This window comes from Centroberyx gerrardi, chromosome 5 (assembly GCF_048128805.1).
Source record: "Centroberyx gerrardi isolate f3 chromosome 5, fCenGer3.hap1.cur.20231027, whole genome shotgun sequence".
Taxonomy (NCBI): Eukaryota; Metazoa; Chordata; class Actinopteri; order Beryciformes; family Berycidae; genus Centroberyx; species Centroberyx gerrardi.
Genome location: NC_136001.1, coordinates 20,923,611 through 20,947,672, shown reverse-complemented (window position 1 = coordinate 20,947,672; position 24,062 = coordinate 20,923,611). Strand labels below are relative to the sequence as shown.

The 24,062-nt window shown below is 42.1% G+C and overlaps 1 protein-coding gene across 1 annotated transcript in view; it reads left to right on the top strand.

Moving 5' to 3' along the window:
* The first annotated feature begins 381 nt into the window (after positions 1-381).
* Positions 382-24,062, top strand: part of LOC139925232 (sodium-coupled neutral amino acid transporter 3-like) — a 34,573-nt gene continuing 10,892 nt past the window's right edge. Inside the window, exons 1-7 of the mRNA XM_071916506.2 lie at positions 382-518; positions 17,791-18,032; positions 18,733-18,765; positions 18,983-19,076; positions 19,193-19,308; positions 23,204-23,277; positions 23,557-23,649. Of these exons, the coding sequence (XP_071772607.1) occupies positions 17,896-18,032; positions 18,733-18,765; positions 18,983-19,076; positions 19,193-19,308; positions 23,204-23,277; positions 23,557-23,649 (547 nt within the window). The 5' untranslated portion in view covers positions 382-518; positions 17,791-17,895. The remainder of the gene's footprint in view (positions 519-17,790; positions 18,033-18,732; positions 18,766-18,982; positions 19,077-19,192; positions 19,309-23,203; positions 23,278-23,556; positions 23,650-24,062) is intronic.

Sequence of the window (24,062 nt, the reverse complement as noted above, 5' to 3'; positions counted from 1 at the left end):
TGTGTTGTCCTCTGTGGTCCACTCACTGTCTGAGCCAATGTCATTGTTTTTGAGGCGCGCGCAGGCACGACGATAAATCCATGCACATGAAAAATACCCCGCCACCACCACGTGAAACGGTGGTTAATTTTGTGTCACGTCAACGAAGCAGACACAACGACATAATAACGGAACGCAGATAATAAATCTAGTGCAAGCCCATTTATAAACGCTTAAAAAGGCGCGTGCCAAATACGGGGCTGGTATCCCTGCGCGCTCTGGCATTGTACACAAGAATAGATTGATTGGAGTCGCTGCGTGCGGTAGGCGGAACCAGGACCCTCTCCACATCCCACTTTGAAGAGACAATTTACGGAGGAACACATGACATTAACGCAATTTGGAGGGAACACATACGGATCTAGTGGGAGTGAGACAAGACGAGACGAGACGGGTCGAGGCAGAGCCGGCCAGCGGAGGCTAGATCTGTGTGGAAATATTTGGAGTTTGAGGACAGCCTACTTAACCGTAGTTCTCTGGTAAGGCACTGAGAATTTGCGGCGTATTATATTTATTCAATGAATGGCTGGTCTTTTCGCGTTGACATGTAATCTCACATGTAGCCATATTTAAACTTTATATGCACATTTTTCACAGGTGACCCAAAATGTATCATTTTAATAAAAAAACGAAACAAAGCTTCAAATAAATATACGATACCAGCTAGCTAGCTTGCATGCCAGCATGTAGCATTTACAAAACGCCACTTTATGGAAAGCAAAAGTCGAGTCAAGGTAACACCAGTAACGGTTCCAGTCAAGCGCGCGCCATGTACCACTGTCGCCAGGTAACCTGCCGGAGAGGAGAGGTGACATTAGAAACGTGCAGCACATGTTTTCTGAATAGCAGGGTTCTCTAACATTTTCACGTTTTCACACCCATTCCAGCTTTCCTTTTGAATGCACTTTAGGCCACGGACCCCATTTGAAAAGATTTCCCCCCACGGAGCCCATGTGAGAAGATTTTCATCGGTAGATATGATTTGGCACAGAGCTGGGCAAATGTTTACACAGTAGTCGGGGAGATAACATTTTGCAGAGTGAAGCCTCTTATCAGAACAGCCACGCTCAGTCATTCTGCCACTGTCATATCTTCAAATGAAATAATAGTGAAATTATAGTTGGACATGGAGGACCCTCTGGCAGCCCTTCCAGGACCCCTGGGGATTCCTGGACCCCATGATTTTCATAAATTTGCTTACAGTCATTGTACGCTACGAACCAAACTGGCACATTTGCACCCCAGCCAACGTTTTAATATTTCACTGTGGCTGTGGCACTCATGAAATGTCACTGTTTCAGTAATGAGTGTTTGAGGCATCCAGTAACTGGGCTACTACTGAGCTGGCTTCCTGCAGCTGCACAATATCAGGCTTAATTTTCAGATTGCATGTCATATTTTTATGTTAATGCTGCTGAAGCATCCACAGCTGGCTCACACCACTTCACAGCTTGGCTACAGGTGCCAGCTGGTCTTCATATTTGGTGATCTAGCCTAGACTGTGGGCCATGTACCCAGGCTGTTGGTCAGATGGCAAGTCTGGCTAGGAAGAGGGCCAAGCCGCTTTCAAAAGCAGTTCAGTGTCTGACATTACTGGCGGCAGGAAGCGCTACCATGAAGCACTTAGGTATTATTTTTTCTGACTGCCTATTTGTGTTTAAGGCAATGCATTTAAGTATTGAATTTTCAAACAAGCACATCGTTAAACAGTCTTGTGATGTGCATATCATCATTGAAGAGGGTATGTCCCAAGCATTAATTATAAAGCAATCCTTCAAGGGTGTCTGAGTGTGTGGGTGGGTTGTCATTTACCTAATCTTATTATCTAGCCAGCAAGGACAATCTCATACAGTGGATGAAACTCCAAATGTGGCATGGCTTCTGGCAACACCTGCAACAGGCAACGGCCCGAGTCTCACACTCTGCCAAGCTGAGTCCCTTCTGACGGCTTGAGAGCAGTAGGTGAGACTGTGACTGCTGGACTTGACAGGCTGGAGCGGGCGAGAGCTCACGTCCGGCCCGCTCTGCCGCCGCTGCTATATTTGACGGAGTCCACTGGCTTGTCAGGCGGCCGTGTGCCTCCTCTTCCCCTCCTACCCCACTCCAGATTCAAATCACACTCTGAGCAGACTGACCTTGTCTCAGCCGGCATTTTGCACTCTGATCTTTTGATCAGGTGTGTGAGGATAAAGCCTGTGCTCATGTGTGTGAAAGTGTATTTGTGTGTGTATGTGTGTGCGTGTGTGTGTGTGTGTGCAGCGTGTGTTGTGCATGTGGTCGTGTGTGCATCCATCCATGGATAAGTGAGGATTGTTATGGAGATTGACAATAGACTTTTGTCACTTTTAACATTAATGTCATGTCCTTTCAGCTTGATTAGATAATATACAGTATAGAGTGACGGGAAAGGTGGGAAAGAGAGAGAGTGTGTATGTATGTGTGTGTGTGTGTGCGTGTGGGGGGGGTGGTTGCCATGCAACAAAGGTCATGGCTCTGATTTAAACCCATAAACATGTCAGTACATGGTAAATGCCTTAGTCCACTCAGTCACACCAGATTGTGAATGGTTTCGTCTTACAGTGTCAAAATAATTAAAATCAAGGAATTTAAATTTTTTAGCAGTTATATCTAGCTAATAGCAAAGTTGCTATCAAAATCTCAATGATCTCTTCAGCATAGATTCCCCTGCTCTCTTTGAATCCCAGTTTAGTGGATCAGGACTGTTGATATCTTCTTCTCCTAGCTACTGTTTTCTTCACTGTAGTTGTGTGAAAATTAATGCAGAGTTAAATGGGCACAGGGATTCACTCAGTTCTTATTTAATTTTATCAAAGTCCTGAGTCCATTTGTTATATATACCCCTATCCCGCCTGCAGGTGTTGGTTTAGCTGTGCAGGAATGAAAAGAAAACATAAAGCGAATTGTTCAGTCTTAGAATGCAATGTAGCCTACTGTAAGAAAAACAAACCCCCCTACTATGACTTCGTCCACAGTATTAGACTATGATGGGATATGAGTGTCTGTCTGGTTTTGCAGGGATTTGCTTTTGGTCTCTAAAACGGTTAATTGGAAACCTTTGCTTAACCTGTTCCTCTATCTGGTAAAACAGTCAATGTTTCAAGTGCAAAAGTCAAAAGTTTAGACATTTTGATAAATGCTTGCACTGCTTTGTGTCCACATATAGATCTTTTTAAATCTGTCCTTTACCAACCTGTAGTCTCATTATTTGGCCTAGGCTATGTAGCTAATTGCTGCCATGGGAAGTTGACGTTGCTCATGTCTGGTTCAAAAAAGGTAAACTTTGAATCATCCATACTGTAGACCTTCAGTTTCCATCTAATCCTTAGCTTCAATAAAGTACATTGTAGCCTTCAGCTTTGTCCATCCCGTTGAGGGCAATGCATAGCAGCAGGAACATGTGTTTGTCACTAGTCATGTCACTTGTTCAGTATTTCTACATCTGAGAGTGCAAACTGGTTCATGGAAGATTTAAAGTATCTGAGGAAATGCTTGAGGTATATCACTGATGAAGTGCAGCTGGCATAAGGTCACACCACTTAGGATAAGTGCATGCCTGTTGGCTAGTCACAGGATGAGCTTTAAGTAGGGGAAAATTATTATATTCACAACCCTATTCTGTTTAATAATCAGCAATGGAGTGAGGAGAGGCACAAATCTACGTCTAGCTGGGATAGCTGTTTGGGATTGCAAGCTTTCTATTGGTTTAAGTAGGCCTACATGTCCTGTATTGCCAGGGTGTGACTGCATACATGATAATAATGTGATATTTAATTGATCCCCATAGGGAAATTCTCTTTTCACTTGCCCACTTAACAAGGAGGTCAGAGTGACGGGTCAGCTACAGGACAGCACCCTTGGAGCTGGTAGGGATTGTATCTTGCTCAAGGACACTTCAGCAGGGCAGATGAAGGACAGTCTCTACCACTAGGCCACCCTGCCACCCCAAATTCTGAGTACATTAAGCCTTAGCTAGAGCTGTGTTTTGACTTCTTATCCGTGGTACTGTATGACTGCATTGACTCTATTGTACTCAGTGCAGTTCTTAGGATGGGGGTTTTATACTTAAGCCTTACATTGATCTGATTACACAGTGCGCCTGCTGTGGTCAGGAGTTCTCTGTCAGTGGATTGGGATTTGGACTTTCATGGTGCTGTGGCATGTGATGGAGTCAGCAGTGCTACATGCACCATGGTGGCCACGCACTGCGTGAGTTGTATTTCCAGCTGAATGATTGCATTTGCCCCCATGATGCTCTCTCTCTTTTTCTCTCCCCATGTGATGGGGATGAGAGAGAGGGGGTGACCAACCAACGTGACCAATCATGACGTGCTGGCATTGAGTGGTGTGGTGGTGAGGGAGGACTGTCTGGATGGAAGGCCTGTTAGCTGATGACGCTTTCTCCCATTGTCAACAGTAACATACATACCAACGAGCGTAAGGTTTCCTCATAGCACCCTGTCCTTGGCTGTGTCAATGCTGTCCTTTATGTTCAGTGTCCTTCCCCCAGACAAGCTGCTTCGTGCTGCACTTGGAGTCACGGTGGAAACTAACCACAGCTGGCTCTCTAGAGGAGAAAACAAGTTCTGCCAAGTCTAACTAGCTAGGTAAGCAATCTCTTGTAAAAGCTAGAGCTTAGATATTATTTATTTATTTTTTTATTAGGAATTTAAAAGCACAACAACTCAAAGGAGTATCATGACACAAAAATCCCAGAGGATAGCACTTAAAAGCATTACTAAAAACACTTATTTCCAAAGTGGTCCTTGATGGAAACAAACAAACACAATACATGGAAACAAACAATTCGATGGAAAACAAACAAAATTACAGGATAAACCTACTAGTCCCGCTTAAAAATTGCCTTTGTTTGGCTTTGTTTAATATGCAGGGGCAGGTTGTTCCATAAGGAGATCCCAGTATAGAAAAATGAGCTTCTTGCTATTTTACCTTTAACACGAGGAACACTGCATGACATAATGCTTGCTCTTGTGTAGGGATGGGAATCGAGAACCGGTTCCAGTTGAGAACCGGTTCCAAATTGTCTGATCCATCGGAATCGTATGCCTCCGAGCTTATCAATTCCTTTTATCGATGCCGGCATGTTTTTCTGACAGTTGCGCATGCGCATTGCAAAAACTCATGCGTTGCAACAAGAAAGAGTGCTACTTGTAACGTCTGTAAAATTATAATTTCTGTGTTCACACATCGCGTTTTTTGATGTGGAAAAAGCGCTGCCTGGAGCGCTTTTTGTGAGGAGAAATAAAAAGCGGATCACGGCAACGTCACCTGACGTTAGCTGAGCAGCTGCTAGCTCACTAACCAGCTGGTTAGCTCTTCTAGCAGACAGAACAGTGTTGTGCAACAAGCAAAGGCTTACCAGATATTTCCAATACATGTCCAGTATAATCCATACTGCCTTTAAGATCGCTGTTACAGTAACGGAAATTCACTTATTACAACGTCCCATTTCTCCACCGGCACTTTCACGTTCTCCATATTTGTTGTTGCTATGGGAAACGGCCAGCGTCTCTGTCATCGCGATTGGTCGGCTGGGAAAAAGCGTTTCACGTCATCTGGCGCTTTTCTGAAAAGTTGAACATTTCTCAACTTTTGAAAGCGCTCTGCCGCCTTTTGTGCGCCTTGCGGCCGCTTTCCATTGCTTTTAATGAGAAAAGGGCGCTGGCAGTTGGGGAAAAAACGCTGTGTGAACGCAGCCTTAAGGTGGAAACACCAGCAATATGTTGAAACATCTTAGGGTAACCATCTAACCATCTTATTTGTTTTCCAAATTATATCATTTTAAGAAAAGGAGCATTGTAATTTATTTTAACATGTTCAACTGTTATTAGGCAGACGTTATACCTGTGTTCAGACTCAAGAGATAATAAAACAGCTGCGTTGCCGCTGAAAACCTGTGTAGGCCTACTTTTTTTTCCACACAGAAAATTGATTGGGAATCGATAAGGGAATCGATAAAGAACCGGACCGATAAGCAGAATCGATAATGGCATTGGTATCAATAAAATCTTATCAATTCCCATCCCTACTCTTGTGTTACAATTATGTTGGCTTCCAACCATATCAATTTGACAGTTCATATATTCTGGGGCCCTTTTGTGAATTATATCAAACATATGGTTAAATTTCAGTTGTTTAACTCGATCTTCAACAGGTAATAATCCAACTTCCTTCATTTCTACAGATCCTATATGTGTCCTGAGGAGCATTGAGCATGTATCTGATAACATTATTCTGCGCTACCTGCATTTTGTTTTTAAGCTTTTGGGAAAGTCCACTATACCATGCGGAGCAGGCATAGTCGAAGTGGCACTGGATTAATGAGGCAACTAAAAGTTTCTTAACCTTAATATTAAAGTGTAACGATATAAAAACTTAAGCTTTTTTGCAGTTTTAGATAAGATTGTAGCTGCAATTTCCTCCCCAGAGACAGATTGGTTGAGAGAGACTCCAAGGTATTTGACACTGGTTTTGGATTCAATAATATTTCCTTCACACTGTACCTTATATAGACCTATTAGATGTCTAGTCCAAAGTGTCATGCAGTTTCTGAACAAAATGGTCTTTCACACTTAAAGGATAATGTAATGATAATGTAATATTAATTTGTCTCTTTAGCCTGAGTGCAGTCCATTGCCCATATGAAAGTGGAGTGTATGGTTTGATACTCGCTTACTTCACTTAGCATCAGCCATTGCTGATGCTAAGTGAATGTGAGTCGCAGGGGCAATGGCATTTTGCACACAGTAACTCTCTCCATCAAATAATATTAAAGCAACAACAGTTTGTTATATGCTAAATGAGGATGATTTTGGAGTATGTCATGGTTCCCTTTCTGATCTTTTAGTCACACCTCCTTAGTGGTGGCTCAGTTTACTTGATGTAGTGGTGAAGTGATTGACCGGTGAACCAAACCATGCATTCCAGTTCTGGTTGGTTCTTAGGTCACCCACTCTTCTTAACCAGTTTGTCTATGAAAAAAAAGGGAATTATCCTCAAATGCTGTCAGTAAAAATACATGCAATGCATGAACTTCAGACTGCTTCAGACATTGGTTCAAACTAGAGCAAGTTTTTCCTTCACGAGTCCTCTGAGGATTAAGTTGCATCTTACCAAAGCATACACTGTAAAAAAATGTTATGTTAAATTCAGGGATATTTCTTGGAAACCTCGCTGGGGGAGATTGTTGCCAGTGCAGATAATGGAGGAAAGCTAATTGTTAGCATGTCACAGAACAGGGGTAGGATAATCTAAAGGAAACATTTTGGAAAATAGTCCAATATATCCACATTGAGGTAAGAAACAAAAGATATTGTTTGTGGGTGACACTTTAGAGAATGACTGAACAGGCCTAGGTAGCCACCAGTTGTTTTGAAAAGTCTCTTATCTCTCTTTAAGATGTCAAATCTCTTGACATCTTAAACCTGGAATAATTTACCCTAACCCTAACCCTGTGATGAAGGGCTATATAAATAAATGAACTTGACTTTAGTGTATTGAAACTCATTTAATCGAGACATGCCAGATTATGGCTGAAATGGAATGTTGAAACCTTGCTAGTTTAACTAATGAACAGTGATTTAACAGTTGTACCAGAGATATCCGGTTATTTGAAGTGCGCTCTGCACGCATTCCTGGAGTATTCACCTGGGTGATGGTATTTGATTTTACTGGACTCTGCAGAGGCAATCAATGCCCACCTCCACATGAACCACCAAAAGTATTTAACACACACATTGTCATGTATAATCAATCCTGTAATTCTGAGAATTTATAAAGCAATTATGATGTCAAAACTGGGGATTATTTTTATTAGTTGACTGAACGACCATAGACTTCAGTAAGATTATTTCAAAGAACATTTTTTACAGTGTAGCCTAGATTTTTCTTATTTTCTTCCATAGTTTACCAGCTGACTGAATTACACAGAACATGATAGCAGGAGTATCTTCAATCTTCTTTGACAATAGCCTAATCCCTTATGTAATCTCGAGCTTTGCTGTGTAATTTAGATGTAAAATCAACCATAAAGTGGATGTATGTGTTTGTGTGTCTGTGTGTGTATGAGAGAGAGAGATAGAGGAGGGAGAGGGGGTGTCTCTGTGTCACCTCAGCTATGTCAACACTTCTAACTTCTAACTATCCCTGTAGTGGCTAACTGCCCAGGTGTCCTCATGTATCAGGGATAACAACTCCATGTGGTAAGGGGACAACTTTAGCAGGTGATCTGTGTTATCAGGCAAGACAAAAATGATATTTCCACCAGAAGATCCGTTTCATCATCTTCACCTTCCTAACTTAGCTTGTCTAATCAGGCAAGTTGACTGAAAACAGCAGTAGCTTGGGGGTGTTGGGGAGGGGTTGAATGCTGCACACAGTCACACTAGGGAGCTGAGCAGCATAATCACAGTCTTGTTCACACAGCCACTAAGCAATTCCACAGCAGCAGTTGGTGGCTTGCTCGAATATACCTCAACAGTAGATGAGGTAGGAGAGTTTTTTGTTTTTTTCCCAGCTTTTTCATCCCGGCCAAGATTTTTCTGGGGGTTCTAACTAGTGACCCTCTGGTCCCAAGCTCCATTAGCCTCATTTAGGCTACTGCCACTCGGATGCCACTATGTGAGCCACTATTTATCACTTTGACCTTGTTCAAGTGGGGAGAACATGTTGTATGGGTAAACACATATTTATGTATGTGTGGATGTTATAAGAAAAAGGAAAAAAAAAAACACAACCTCATTCATCCCAAATCTTGCTGCTTTGGCCAAGAGCCTAGGACCTAAATCAGATCAGGCAATCAGGCTAAAATGTCTCTCTATCTGGGCACTATCAAACAATCTGGTGAAAATCATTCTCTACAAAACAACACCGTTCTTTATTGAGTTATATCTAATTAATAAAAATAAGTGAAAGTTTTATTGTTGTGAAAATCTAACTTTAACTATACAGCTTCACATCGTAGCTGTGATTTTTCACAGAGTGTACTTCTGGGATCTTCACTGATTCCCTGGCATGGTCTGCTGCAATACAGTGATTTATGGGGATGCATAGCTAAATCTTTTTATAATCATAAGACAACACATACGCTGGAATGTTGTAATAAAACATGTTGTATGAGCTGTGTGTGTATGTAATGTGTTATAAACAATGCTTGTTAACAGTTCAGTTGCTAACTTTAACTAGCAAGCCCACCAGTGTAACTGTAATCTCCATAGAGGAGACGAAAGCAGCTCATCAGCTAGGGAGCCAGAGAGCTGAGATCACATTCAAATAAACTGATGATTAATGTCACAACAAATGTGCTGCGGGACAGGACAGAATCTGTTCTTGTTTAATCAATCATCTTTTAAGCTGCTTTGCACCACTAGAGCAATATCCCCGTTAGCATCCTTGCCTTGAACTGTGTTTGTTTCCACACCACATGTGTTTATCCTGGTGATGCCTTGAATAACCATGCCATTTCTCTAGAACCTCTGAATTTTTATCTACTGTTTGTTTCTCACACTATTCTTGTTCGGACTGCAGCCCCTCTGCTTCTAGCTCATACCTGCAATGACATTGCAATATTCAGTCGCTTCCTCACACTCTTTCTTGTTTACTTTTCCCTACATCTCACCATTCACTTCTTGTCTTGGGTCGTAGGCCTATGCCTATATCCTAATCCTCATCCTCGTACCTCTTTGTGCCCGTCACCTGTCCTCTTGTCTGCATTGTTTTGAGTCCTATTCTGTGCATTTGTCGTGTTGCTGCTGCACTGTCCCCTCCTATCTGTGGGGTGTCCAGTGTGAGAGTTGAGCCAGAGTGACAGGATGTGATGTGTTGTTCTATAAATAAATCACATTTTCAGTGAGTCACCAGGCTGGAGCTCCCACGCAGGCATGTCACGAGACACCAAAGACAATCCACTCTGCCTCACACCCCATTGGTCCTGGCCAAGCCCCACACTGCAGCCCAGACACCCTTAATCCACAGGCCACAGCCAGCTGGTCAGCTCCGGCCGACAAAAACAGTGGACTGACTCTTGGCCTCTCTCTCACTCTCATAGAGGAAATGAAAGTTGAGTCACAAAACAGGTCACAGAAGATGGAATAGGGATGAATGATGATTTGCCCTGTCATGTCAATATCTCTCCCACTATCTTCAATCAAGAGTAGTATTCTTAAATGAAATGTTTGCCTTTTGTAGGCACTCTTTGTGAAACACAACATATCTTTATACTTGCTGATCAGATTGTTTGTGGTGAGTAAATAACCAAACGTGCACAAAAAGCATTGAATGGCCTGCTTCTATAGCTTCGTCTATGTGTGCGTCATTCAAAATACTGTATGGATTACTGTATGGTTAACTATAGACAATCGTTTATACGTGCGCATATTTGAGAGTGCAAATGGGAAAGTACAGTATGCGGTGACGTGTTTCTGATGCCACATCATTGTTGTAATGTAATCTTTTTTTCCCCCTACTCTCAACACACAGTATAATCCTGATTAGAGACACTGTGTGATAAACACTTGACTTGCTGTGGGAGATAATACCTTCCACTTGATAGTGGATATTTAAATGCGTTGCCAAGCAGATACCACCCCCTGCATCATTTCATAGTCTCTGACGTGTGTTTCTCACAACAGCTTAGGGAAACTCAGAGATGAGGAGCATCTCAGAAGCTGACACACAAATCTCCGAGTCGGGAGTTAATCTCCTATTCACCCTGCTGGCTAATCACACTGGCACTCAAGGCCTGCAGCAGACAGAGAGAGAGAGTGAGAGAGAGTTGACACTGGCACTGAAAATCAGAGATCAAGAAGGTGAGGAATACTATTAGTGATGAAGGGCAACACTGTGAGGAAGCACAGGAAAGAGAGGCGAGTCATGTCTGATGAGGGAGAGAGACTTGAGCGCGGTTAAAGGAGAATACGCCTCAATTTAAGAATTCACGTTATTCTTCTTCCTAAGGTAAACAAAAAAGTTCAGTATTATTTGAGAACAGAAGCAATGCTCACAGCTACTCACCAGAGAAGCAAGACTCTTGACCTGTGATGTCTTACTCCGGTTACGTTAAGTGGAAGACTGACTTTGTGAACTCTTACAATATCTGTCTCAAACTTTACATCCGAATGAGCTTCATACTTAAGTAATACTGTCAAAGCAAAAAATGTATGCCATTTCCTTATCCTCAAAAAATCATCCTGGGTTACATTCACCTTTACCATGTTTCCCAAGACATTCTCTATAGAGCTGTACATCACAGATTAGTGGGCAGGATACATTTTTTACTCTTGTTTTGGGTTACGTGAGACAGTAGGGAAGGTTTTAGAAATACAGGGTGTTTTGTCATTGATCATAAAAAAATAGCATGTTTGGAATCTGAAGTGTAGTAGTATTCCTGTTAAAGCAGAAACCAAATTGCGCAGATTTCACAAAAACAGAAAAACTCACTCAGTGCTAATGCCTCATGCTTGGTTTTGCAGCAAGTGTAATTCCACACCTCTCTCAATTACACATTTGTGTCATGGCTGTAGCTTTATTCTTTGCCCCTAGCTGTTCATTTTCATTCATTTAATAATAATTTTCATTCATTTAACAAAATCACCATATTTTCCTGTGATTACACTATATGTGTGTGTTTGTGTTTGTATATGCATGTGTGCCCTTGTGTGAAGAACCAGAATACAGACAGATGGTTGTTCGACTCTTCCACAGTGTTTAGCAGCATCTTCCCTGAATGTTTACTGGGCATGCTTATTTCAGGCAGCTGCTGTGTTCAGTGGCACATGCAGCAGCACTTAAACACAGCTTTGTGTGTGACATGATGCGGGGGTACAGCAAGGCTATTCACTCTTCTGTAGCTATTTTTGTACATGAGAGTGTACGGAGTGACATGAGAGGGTTGATCCCGATTTCCTCCCTGAGCGAGATGAGCCCTAATCTGATCCGGTCTGTCATCCTGGGGGCTGAAAGGCTGTCAGGGGTCCCAAGACTCAGCCCACTGTTTTACGATAAAAATGTTCTCTGAAGGAGGCCTCTCTATTAGCTGCTCATCAGTGAAATTGTGGGAATGTGTAATCTCTTAATCTGCAGGAAATCTCTCTCTGTTCATGGACAGAAAGGGAGGATGAGGTATTTGCTTTTGACGCTCACTGTCAGTCTGTTTTTCAGCACAGCTACTGAAAAAAAAACTTTTTTAGCAGCTGATATAAAAACTCTGAGTTTTTCTTTTGATTTTTGTTTTTAGTATTGATGTCTGGTGAGACAGCTGTGCTGCCTTTCACATGATCTGTATGTGTGTGATGATGCTGTGGGTGATTTGAAGGATTTAACCAGTAGTTTCTTGATAGCATGTGAAGCAGCTGAGCTCTACTGTCACTCCATCCCTGACCTGGGTGTGAGTAAAAAACGATGTTCACAGTTGATGATTGTCCAAAGGCACTTCAGGAGATTAAGAGCCTCTGAAAATTACACTGGAGACTCAATTAATGAAGCTTAGGCTTACAGGCCTATGAGAATGTGGTAAAGTAGTGGTGGAGGAGGCAGTATTCCAGTTTGAGTATTCATTGAATCAACTGCAAACACACAATGCACCACATGCATGGCGACATGTAAGGATAAAGTAATCAGTATGCAGAGATGTTTTGGGTCAGGCATCAGTTTAGGGGGAACTCTTAGCCATTGGTGAAACTGCCTGGCCCTATTTGCCCTCATGTGGGATGACGTCTCTCAGCAGAGTCGCTTACGTCAGAGCAGGCGAACTGAAGCGTATACATGCTCACAGTGTATTGAGGGTGGCAAACTGAGGTTGTTTTTGGATGAGGGCTTGAATAAACACAGCCTCTGCCGTAGCTGTGAAAAGACTCATTTACTCCCACAAAGAGCATCGCAATGTGACATTAACTCTTGCATGGAATGATTTTGTCTCCTATCCTCATCCCCCACCTTTAAATTGACCATTATTATCTATTATTATTATTATTATTATTATCCACTCAAAGCATAGACCTATAATGATTGCACATTGAGAAAAATGTGGTTTACTGGAGTTACCCACCCACTTCATCCTCTTATACTGAGAGCAACAATCAGACTGAAGAGCAAGATTGATTCCCTCCCTGTCAGCCTTTCTGTGCTCTGTAATGTTGCAGGCAGAGCTGGGGAAAATATACTCACCTCGTTATTTATGTGGAGACCTTAAATTAACAGCACACAGATTTTAAACTCGTATGGAGTAATTACACTGATGCACTTGTACACCTCCCTCCATGTGTTGAGAAAGCATTGCTCTCTTAACAATGCTTTTTGAAATCAGGGTAAATGGTGATTGCTCATGCAGACAATTGCACATGTGTTTTAGTATGACATAGTGTCTACAGACTACAGAGCATGTGATTTCAGTTCTGTTGGCTGAGCTTTGTCTCTCTGGACATTTGCTCATGGACACACAACCTTTTCACCATGTTTTATTCTGCAGTACTGGGGGTTCAGGCCTGTAGGGCTGAAACCCAACTATTTTTGTGCTGGTTATCCTTTTCCTTCTTTTCCTTTGTTTTCGCAATTTCCCGTGAGATATAGCAGGTATATGACAGAGGCACTCAATTTATGCCTTATGAAGGCCTGACAACCGAAACATTGCAAGTCTGAAGCAGCGTGCAGGAGTCTCTCTACATTATATGACAGAGACATGAAATATGATAGGTAATGGTGATGGCTTGCTACTCAACAAATATGACCCCAATCCACCAGACAGTGGTGCTGTAATTAAAGTTCAAACATGTTAAGCTTTAAAAGACCATATCTCCCACACTGTAAATGTGATTGTCACAAAGATTTGTACAAGTACTCAGCTGACCTAGCTCTACAGCTTTGCTAATGGGACCACCCAAGTCTTCTATGATGGATTGTTTGCCATTTCGCCTTTTATGAAAAACAGTTTTTTTTCCTAAGGGTTTTTCTTTTTTTTATCTATCCACACCAAACCTGCAGCATAACATTAGTGGTTATATACACAAATGGACTATAATACAACTTCATTAAACAACATTGCAGATATAAACCAGTGAGGTTGAGATAGGTGCAAAACCAGCCATAATTCAGTGACCATTTTTCTAATTGACAGCCGAGGTCATCAAGCATGTCTGCGTTGACAATCCATATTCATTGCATAGGGGCCCTAAAAATAACAAAAATGTGTATTTCATAATCTGCATGATAAGATTTGCCTGTTTGACCACCAAAGTACACCATGTTGAATTTTAGTCATTCTGCATTTTTTGAAAAACATTTTTCCCCCAAGGCTTTCTCAATTTCTGACCTATCAGCACCAAACTTGCAGCATAGCATTAGTGGACCTAAATGCACAAATGGTCTATAAACCAGGTCAATTGGATAAACATGGTTGCTATAAACCAATTTGAAAATGGTCATATCCAAGCTATGAATGTGTGTAAACAAAATTTCATGAAAGTTGATGTACACAGATTATAAATGTCACAATCCTATTAGACCGGTGTCCATCTATGTCAGCGAAAATTGTGAGTGCCAGTAGATTAGATGTTAACTATTCCCATATAGCACTTGACCCCTGAGACTCTCACATCTTTATCAGTGCATTTATGGCTTGAACTAAATCTATATTATTTCATGCTATATTTGTCTTTTTATAGCTAATAATACCTGATGCCATGTGGGCCTCTGAGCCATAAATCTCAGTATCAGTATTCCTCCTGGCACAAGTTTGCCCTACTTTTAAAGGAGCATTTTCTCCACACGTTGCCTATTTTAATTTTACCTTCTGTTGCCCACAACTTGGAGGACTGGAAAGCAGTCCTTATAAGAGATCTTGCTGAATGAGTGTGTTTTCACTCTCAGCTACTGTATTTTCAAGGATGTCACGTGTTGCCTTTGTTATTTAACACAATGGTTGTAGGAGCCATGACTCCGACCAATCAGGTCTGGTGTGTTGAAGCTCCACTGCTTGAGGCCATTGAAGAGGCACTCTTGCAACCAGGCAGCCAATCGCGTTTTGTTCTCCAGTGGCTCCCCCCAGCCTCTTCATGATTTGTAGACTGCGTGAGTGACAGTGTGGTCCTTCCTAGTGATTTGTCCCATGAGAGAGGCCCTGCCTCTACCATTGCTACCGTCAGCATCTCTGCTACAACTGTGCATGAATGCGGGATACTGGCATCTGCTGAATTCAAGGTGGCATCTTTTCAATTAGGGCCCAATGAAATACCTTTTGAGCCTCTCGAGTGGCCTGGCGAACTACAGCCAAGGGGGCCCCGGCAGTATAATGATGCCTGGCACAATACTACCACTGTTCTCCAACCCGTTCCCAGGAAACCGCACAACATGTGCCATTGTGCGCTATGCTTTGCTGCCCAACCACGTTGCCCGGCTTTAGCCAGAGACACCGAGAGGCCTGGCTGTGCAGTTAAGCTCACAGCAACGTGGTCGGTAACACAGGCTCAGAGGGCTGCTAGATGAAAAACGGGGCTTATTCACCTCAAACTACGTTTGGTGTTTAAAATAATTTTATAAAAAGCTACATTTAAAAGGGCAGGCTGTGAAGTGGAAGAGGCCCAAGGGAGCAAAGGACAGCTGAGTGGTTGCCAGGAGTGGTAGTACAGAAAACCCTGAGCATTGTTGCCATGCTGAACCCTTCTCAATAAAAGAGGAAACCAAGAGAAAAGTGACAAGCAGAAAAATGGAGGCACAAAGAGGGCTAGAACTGGTTCTTAGCTGGTCCTAGCTGGTTCTTCTCCTTTCATCTCCATGTGGGGGGTTCCACTATTTGTGTGTGTACCTCCTCTAAGGCCCCCGACTTGCTCTCCCTTCTACCCTTCACTGCTGTTTACGCAGCATAGCGAATGAGATCTTTCAGGGCCAGCCAGGTAGGGGGCCTTGGGCAACAGCTTCCAGGAGATACATGTCAGAGGCCTTTTAGGGCCCCACACACTAGTAGGCCGACTAAGACACAACAGGAGACCCAGGATATAGAGGCCTTAGGCAAAGCCCAGTGTGTCACAGTTGCATGCACAGAGGAAGCACAAGAAAAATACCTGTCAGTTGATGTGTCAATTACGCATAGGATTCGCCCGGAAACAGCCACTCTTTATCAACTCTACTACTCTACTGACATAATGGTGGTTGGTGTTTTTGTGTCAAGAGAGAATGTTTGTGTTTGTGTGTCTGAAAAGATTTCTTGCAGTTATTCTTCAAGCACAGTGATGTCATCCAAGTCAAAGTTTCAAGATCAGGGTTTAACAAAAATGGTGTTCAAAAATGTTGACACAGGATATTCATCCTAATCCCTAGTTTTGTGACAGGTTGTAACTGGGGATAATTGGGTCAAAATCTTCATTTGAACATAGCTAGTTCCAATTAAGCCATGCTTCAAAAATATAGAAGATTAGGGTGAAAACCTCGTGTCATCAATGTTTTCACAGTTGTTCTGACATTGATCTTGGTCTTGAATAGCTAGTTGGATTGGCAGCTTTGGTGCGTAATTAGTTCAAGAAGTCTGCAAGGAATTCTGTGGTGTTGCTCCATCCATCCATCGTAGTCTCTGTTGTCATCCACTCCTCTAGCATTCTTAGAAAGTGATTTGGAACTCAGTCACGTCCCCATGGGGCTTTAAGGAAGCTACAGGCTCATTTGAATGGCCTCAGGGTGGCATGCCTCATTTATCTTTCCACAAGTCTCTTATGGTTGGCACCCAGGAATTAAGACGTTGGTAGTGCCACCACACTGGTCTTTCACTTTCTGATTGGAAATGATTAAACATTGAGTAATAGTCATTTTAACTTTTACTAAGCTTGTACTATTGTTTTTTTAGGAATGCACATTATCTAGAGTCAGACTACACTGGAGCCATCGGGCGTCAGACATTGCCATTAGGTGTGACCCATCGCGTGAACGCTCCCATTAAAGTCAGTTGACCGTGCTACATTGGCTGCTTTGTGTTGCATCTGATGGCAGCAACTGGAAAGCGTTCAGTGTCAAGATTTGACTAGATGGCTGATGCTAGCGTTCATTCCATTTTGTGAATGGGAAAATTGATCAAGGCGACAACAACACATTGTTTCTAGTGGCATACTATAAAATGATTTAGCAAATAGCCTACATGTAAATCCTAAGAAATGTTTGAAGAAATGACTGTTTCTGGTGATTTGGTCAATATAAAATAAATTGGATGTCCACCCATATAATAAGCCAAGCACAATATATATTGGATTTTATGAGATTACATCCCTATATGTCCACACTTGGCTTGAAAATGGCTGTTATTTTTCTCTTGTGTATTACATTTTCCTGCTTTCCCTTTCACATCTCTTTACATTGCTTTTTTTGCACATATTGTCATGACCATGTTCATATTGGGTTTTGATGAAGATCCAATAGGAATATGAGCAACATCCGATGCTTGTGCGTCCAGACTTGTCTCTTAATTGTAAGTGTAACCTCAGCCTTATATGAATTGCACTAACCCTCTATTATTAGAAAAGACTAAACTGCCCACATACTATGATGACAGGAGTGTGAATCTGGCTCATGTTTTGCTGTCGTGTTTCCCTCTTCGTACTTCCCTGTCTCTGTTAACTGCACTGTCAGAAAGACTCATAACAAAGGACGGTGGGCTGCCCGCTCTCTTTACAAAAAAATAGAAAAGCCTGTTTCATTTTTAAATGTTTTGCCAACTGCCCCATATTTTTTCTGCCACAGATCCCAGGAGGAAAATAAAGAGTTCACTCACAGAACACTTCAAAACATTCGCACAACACACACAACCTCACATCCCCATATACACACCAAGGCACCAGTGCAGAGATGAGTGAGGATAAACCAGCCGAGACTGTGGAAACTGCCCCTGCTGAGGTGAACACGATTCCTAATGGGAAAGGCCATGAGCCTGGGGATGAGACCACAGCATCAGCCAAAACACCACCTGCAGAGGACACTGAGAAGTAAGTATACTTGTAATTATACTAATTATTAGCATTGATATACACCACACTCATACATTTGCTACATGGTCACACTTTTAACCTGTCACAGAATTGAGAAACTCTTTCATTTGAAGATACTGTCATGGCTAGTTGTCATTATTTAAGAGAGGTGATCAGTGTTACTTGGTGCTTTGACTTGTGGCTGTAACCTACCACTTACTGGAGGTATCACATGTCTTCTCTCATGTGTCACATCACATTACATGCTGCGTGCCTTGTTAGCAGCACATGAAGTGAAAATGGGTGTCATGTGTAGCTTGCATTAACGCCCGTGTTCTATTTCTCATGGGAAAGACCTGGCCCTCGCTCACAACAAACAAGATGGACTGTCTACAATGTATAATGTATCTGGCTGCAGTTTAATGTAGGTCAGCCACAGGATTTAGTAAAAGGTTATCAGTATGGGAGGCCTCCAAGAGAGTCAGCAGAATGCCTAAATTATCAGGACACTGGTTCTCTTGCAGTATTTTCTTTATCACCTACTTCTATACAATAGATGCTTCTATTAAAATGTATCTGTCCAGGACACAGTTGATTTGCATACAGAAGGTCCCCTCACTGTAATTTTTCCTGTTATTACAATATCACTGAGGGTGTTGTTTTTCCACTTTGTGCTCTCGTTGGGTGATGGATGACGTCTCTCTACACTGCTTTGTAGGGAAGTTGTTCCCAATAGTGTCCAGAATGCCAGGTATGTACCAATGATGAGCAAAAAAAGCGTTTCAAATTCAGTGTGCTATCTGTTTCACTTATTACTCATGAGTAAATGTTAGGGCAGATGGACAGAAAAGTAACATGATTTTTAGCTCTGCTGTTGTGATACGAATGCACCCAGGGGTTGTCCTTGAGTGGCTTTTTATAACTTTGTGTTGTTCCCTCCTGTTCTTATGAGTGTTTTCTCCCATTAGTCCCCACAGAACTGAGGATACAGAGGCCAACCTTGCAGAGAGCCAGGAGTTCTTATCAAGCATGGAGGACAAGAAGACCACGCGCTTTACAGATGTAAGTTCAAACAAAGCCTACAAACTCTTCTTAATTGTAGCTTACCTACTGTATATACTTGCATATAATACCTCTGTATCTAACCTGTTTATTCATCTCTGTTACAATGGCATCAGTTTGAGGGGAAAACCTCTTTTGGGATGTCAGTCTTCAACTTGGGCAATGCAATCATGGGAAGTGGAATCCTGGGACTGGCGTACGCCATGGCCAACACTGGTGTCGTCCTGTTTTTGTAAGTCATGCATAGTATGAATGGATGGATGAGTAGATGGAACGTCAATACGTAACTGCATGTTTGGAACCATTAAAGCTAAATTAGGTCTCACAGATGCTATCTGACTCATTTGTTTTCCGTTAAGGTCTTTCCACTGGAGGTCTGCTTCACACAGAAATAGCACTTAATTGTTAAAGACTATTAACCAGTAGCAGGCCTTTGTTTATGACAGCAACACAGAAACTGATGAAGCAGAGCATGTTTGATAAATAAATATGCTGAGATTAATTTGTTTTCAAGCCCTATAGAATAATGAAGTATAATAGAGGTAGGGCTCAGATTGACTTATTATGGAAATAGCATAGTTGTGCTAAACCAATGCAATTACCATGATGGATGCTGAAAATAAACCTGTAGTTTCTGCATGCTCTATTTTCTGCAGAGACCATATGCATACATATGAGGGTCTTAATGTGAGAACGCCACCGTCTAATGCAGCTGCTAGACTGATCATATCAGATTTCATTATGTAGATGTTTTTTTTCTCTCTGGTTTAGATGCTCTGGTGGTCCCATGACCTTTCAGCTGCAGAGATTTCTAATCAGTTCTCACACTTTGTCTCCATGCAAGGATTGAACAGTGACAGAATGGACAGTAGCAGCATAGTCAACCAATCACTTGGAATGAGAGATATTGGCTATCAGGGATGGAATAGACTTTTTTTTTTTCAAATCACAAAGCGAAAACCAACACAATGATATGCTTTTTGAGTGGTGAGTTGTCAACAAAATTACAGCACACAACTCATATACTGTATATCATACTGTATATGTGACAATTTGAATAGCAAGTTTTCACCTTTCTTTAGCTCCTGCAACAATCATTCTTTTTTAACAGCCATGCACAGGTCAATGCATTCAAAAATTACCGTCTCTTCATGAGTCTGCCTGCCTTAAAGTTGAACTGCCTGAGTGTTTCTCAAAATAATCAGGCTCATGTTTCTCGAAGGTAATCTCACTAGATAGCATAGGCAACATCAACACTTGCACCTCCTCCTCATGCTGTTTTGACACCTCTTCCTATCAGTGTTATATTGCAAGGTGTCTGGCATTGAATCTGGCTGAGCCAAGTATTTTTCTGTGAAACAATCTCGGCCTATGCTGTAAGCCCTCATAATACTTCTTTTATTAGAAAATTCAGGTAGCCCAAATTTTTAAGCAAGCATCCCTGGATAAGATTACGATACAAAGCTCTGGTAAGGGGTCAAACAATGTTTTGGATATTTGTACTACTGCCATGGCTCGGTTTAAGTGGATTTGTAACTAGGGTGTAAACCTAGATGTTCTCTTCCCTTTTTAGGTCACAGGCAGTTTGTTTACTTCACACCAGACTCAATTATTTAATAGCATATTCATGTTAGCATTCTAGATCCAAATCGTTCTGGGAGAAATGTTAAGCTAATTTCAAAGCTAGACACCCATCACCCACTAAAATATTATTCAAGGACTGTATTCAAGCTCATTTCCTAGGCAGTCATGTCTAGAGGATTTTCCATCGTGTGTGAGAAAGCTCCTTATTCTGAGCTGAGTGGTGTGACTGTGGTTTTTCAAGTCGTCTGCTGTCTGGACTGGCTGAACCCTGTGTCACCAAACGCTGCAGTCTTTGATGCTTGGCTAGAAAGGAGCTGAAATTAACTCTGTAGCTGATTAGTCTAGGCTTTAATATCTGATGAATACACTTCAGCTTTTGTAAATTAATAACGTGAGACTGAGTGCGACAGGTAGCTGCCGTATGTATTTATTTATCCTATTATAGATGTAAAGCTATGTCCCTCTGTCGCCCTACAGCTTTTCTGTGCACGTCAGTGTTACCTTGCATCACATGAAAGCTACAGAGAGATAGACGCAGGGTCGTGACATATTCGGCAAAGGAATACAGGCAGTTTTTTTCCGGTCCACAATGAGCTCCAGGGTGGTGATCGCCTCTATACTCACTTTTTTTGTTGCCAATGTACTGTGTCATTCTGAATTGTAGGCTGCGCTCCCAAAGGGGACAGAAGACCTAAATGAAAGCAGTACATGTTTCCCTGAACACAGGGAGGAAAACAATGACAAATTAAAACCCAACAACAAAAAAATAGTCCCATTGTACTGTATTTTTGTTAAGTAGGTTGTTCTTATTCTCTCCACTGACCCGGTCACCTACTGGGGACACCTTCTGCACAGTTGAACCATGAAGGATTATCAAGCCTTCCACTCATCCACTGTTCTGCAGACTGCTGTGAGGCGTGATGCGTCAGTTCACCCCACACTTGTCGTCATTTGTGCCTAATTGTATATGAGGGTATGACCCGATTTGGCCCCTGTCAGAGTGCTGAAGCTGTGAGAAACACAATCTGGCTTATTGGGCTTCAGCTGAACAAAGAGCGTGTTTATGGTTTATTGCAATACAACTTGCATCATGCACATTGCACTAAGGACATGTGTGAGGTAAGGACGCTTTTAGTACCACAATGAGAGCCAAAATGTGACTCATGCTGTCTGTTCAAGGTTGTTGAATATACTAGATAGTGTTTTTATATCTAACACATGCTGTAGCTAAGCTTGGAAACCTTCCGTTTTCCTAGTGGCCTGATATTTCATGTTACACAAATTTTTCTTGGCGGGTGCAGAGGCTTTAGTGGGTCGCTGGCCCTGGCCTGGGTAGGAATGCAGTGGGGGGAACGCTGCGAGGAGAGCTACAGTAACCCAAGTGTGTCAATCTGTCTGACTATCAGCAGATCTGTCCTCCCACCACCATTGCACCAGCTGAATCCTCCACCACAAGTCAGCCCTGCATTCTTCCACACTGCCCGGACACAAAAAAAAACACATGTGAACGGGCCAAGAGTTGAAGTTGAGGTGAAAGACATGCAGCCTGGCCATTCCAAAGAGAGAGAGAAAGAGAAAGAGAGAGAGTTTAGGTTGCCAAGAGTAACAACAAAAGAGAGACAAAATAGAAAATAGTTGGAATGAGGTGGGCTTGTTCTGGGAAAATCAGTAGATCAGGTTTCGTAGTTCAGACCATATTGGGCCAAGTGAGTACAGTATGTTTGGGTGATGTGGACCAAAGAGTCCAGTAATTTTCCTCTTGATTCCATTTACATTTAGCTGAGAATTTTAACTAGAGCGATTTATAATGAGTGCAACATTAGAATAAGCTTTTAGTCTTAGATCATCATCATTTCAAGCAACAAGTAGTGACGTGTGCAAGGGTCAGAGCCATAGTTCCCTGACAACATTACTGTGAGAGAGAAAAGCTAAGCACATCAATAGAAGGCAAGAAGGGCAATAGAGGAGGAAGATGTGGGAGAGGGGAATATGACACAGTGGAGAGAGGGTGATGTGAGGAACGTTTTGAGGAGAGTTTGGGGGGAAGCTGGGGAATGACTGCTGTTGTGACTGGGATGGGTTATTCCACCATTGTGGAGCCAAGAGGGAGAAGATTAACGTGAACATTGGCCTTTCCCCATCCCACCAATTTCAGCATTTCCTTCCCCTTTAGATAGTCCTTCTGATGCATGTGGTTACTTCCTGTGGTAGAGGGCAGATGGGCTGATAGGGCAGTCTCCTTGGCTCAGCTGGAGCGCAGCGCAGGGTGAACTGGAACCACAGGGAGTCCAGTCCTCCAACACATTCTATGCTCCAGCATGCAGGAAATGTATCTGTATGCTGCTGCAGCTGTATAAATACTTTACAATGTAATGTACAGTGTAAGAATGCAATCTATAGGACCGAGATTGTTTCCAAAAATCTATTATCATTGAGAAAAAAAAAAAGAATAATAATTATTGTAATCCTGTTTTTGCTGGTGATGAATATTTTGATTCAGATGATTATTTTTTCTAATTATTCATGGTCTATGTCTTTTTCAGGATACTCCTAACAGTGGTTGCAGGCCTGTCATCATATTCCATCCATTTACTGCTCAAGTCATCTGGTATTGTAGGTATGTACTGAACGTTATGGAGGAAACCGCCTTAAAGCCCATGTTGATGCTTAATGTCAGGCATAAACATACAGACATATTCTGACAGTCTGCTTCTTCTCATTAGCAAACCTCTAAATTACCCTCCAATGTCAGATCACAATGTTCCAACTCCTAATTGCAAACCCAACGCCTTCAAACTTATCAGTATAAGTTTAATCAAAATGTGTCCTTTACAATCCCAGATCTTGTTATTATGGTTTGAACGAGTTATGTTATTGTCTGGTATTTGTGCCTCAGGTATCCGTGCTTATGAGCAGCTGGGCTACAGGGCCTTTGGGACCCCAGGGAAGATGGCTGCAGGCATTGCCATCACGCTGCAAAACATTGGAGGTGAGGGCTCTGTCACACACACTGCCATCTGTCCACACACACACACAAACACACAGTATAGACACACATTGAGCTGCTGTATAGACCCGCACGGGCCATCCAGGTACATGTAAGGTGCAACTAACTCACCAGCGTTGCTTCTCGTTTCTTTATGGCTGTCAGCATTATAAAGTTAGTAATTCTTACAATTTTAGAATCTGTTGACAGTGGAGGCAGATATATGTAAGAGCTGACATGGACAAAATAATGACACAAATGCAAAATAGATGTTGAGATTTGGTTCACGAACTATCTAAAAATACATGGTTTGGATAAGTGTCTATTAGCAGGGGATATGCAGCTCATTAGCATGTGTTTTCTGCTTAGCCTCACCTCTCTGTGTGTATCTGTAGAGGACCTCTCTGTCTACGCTC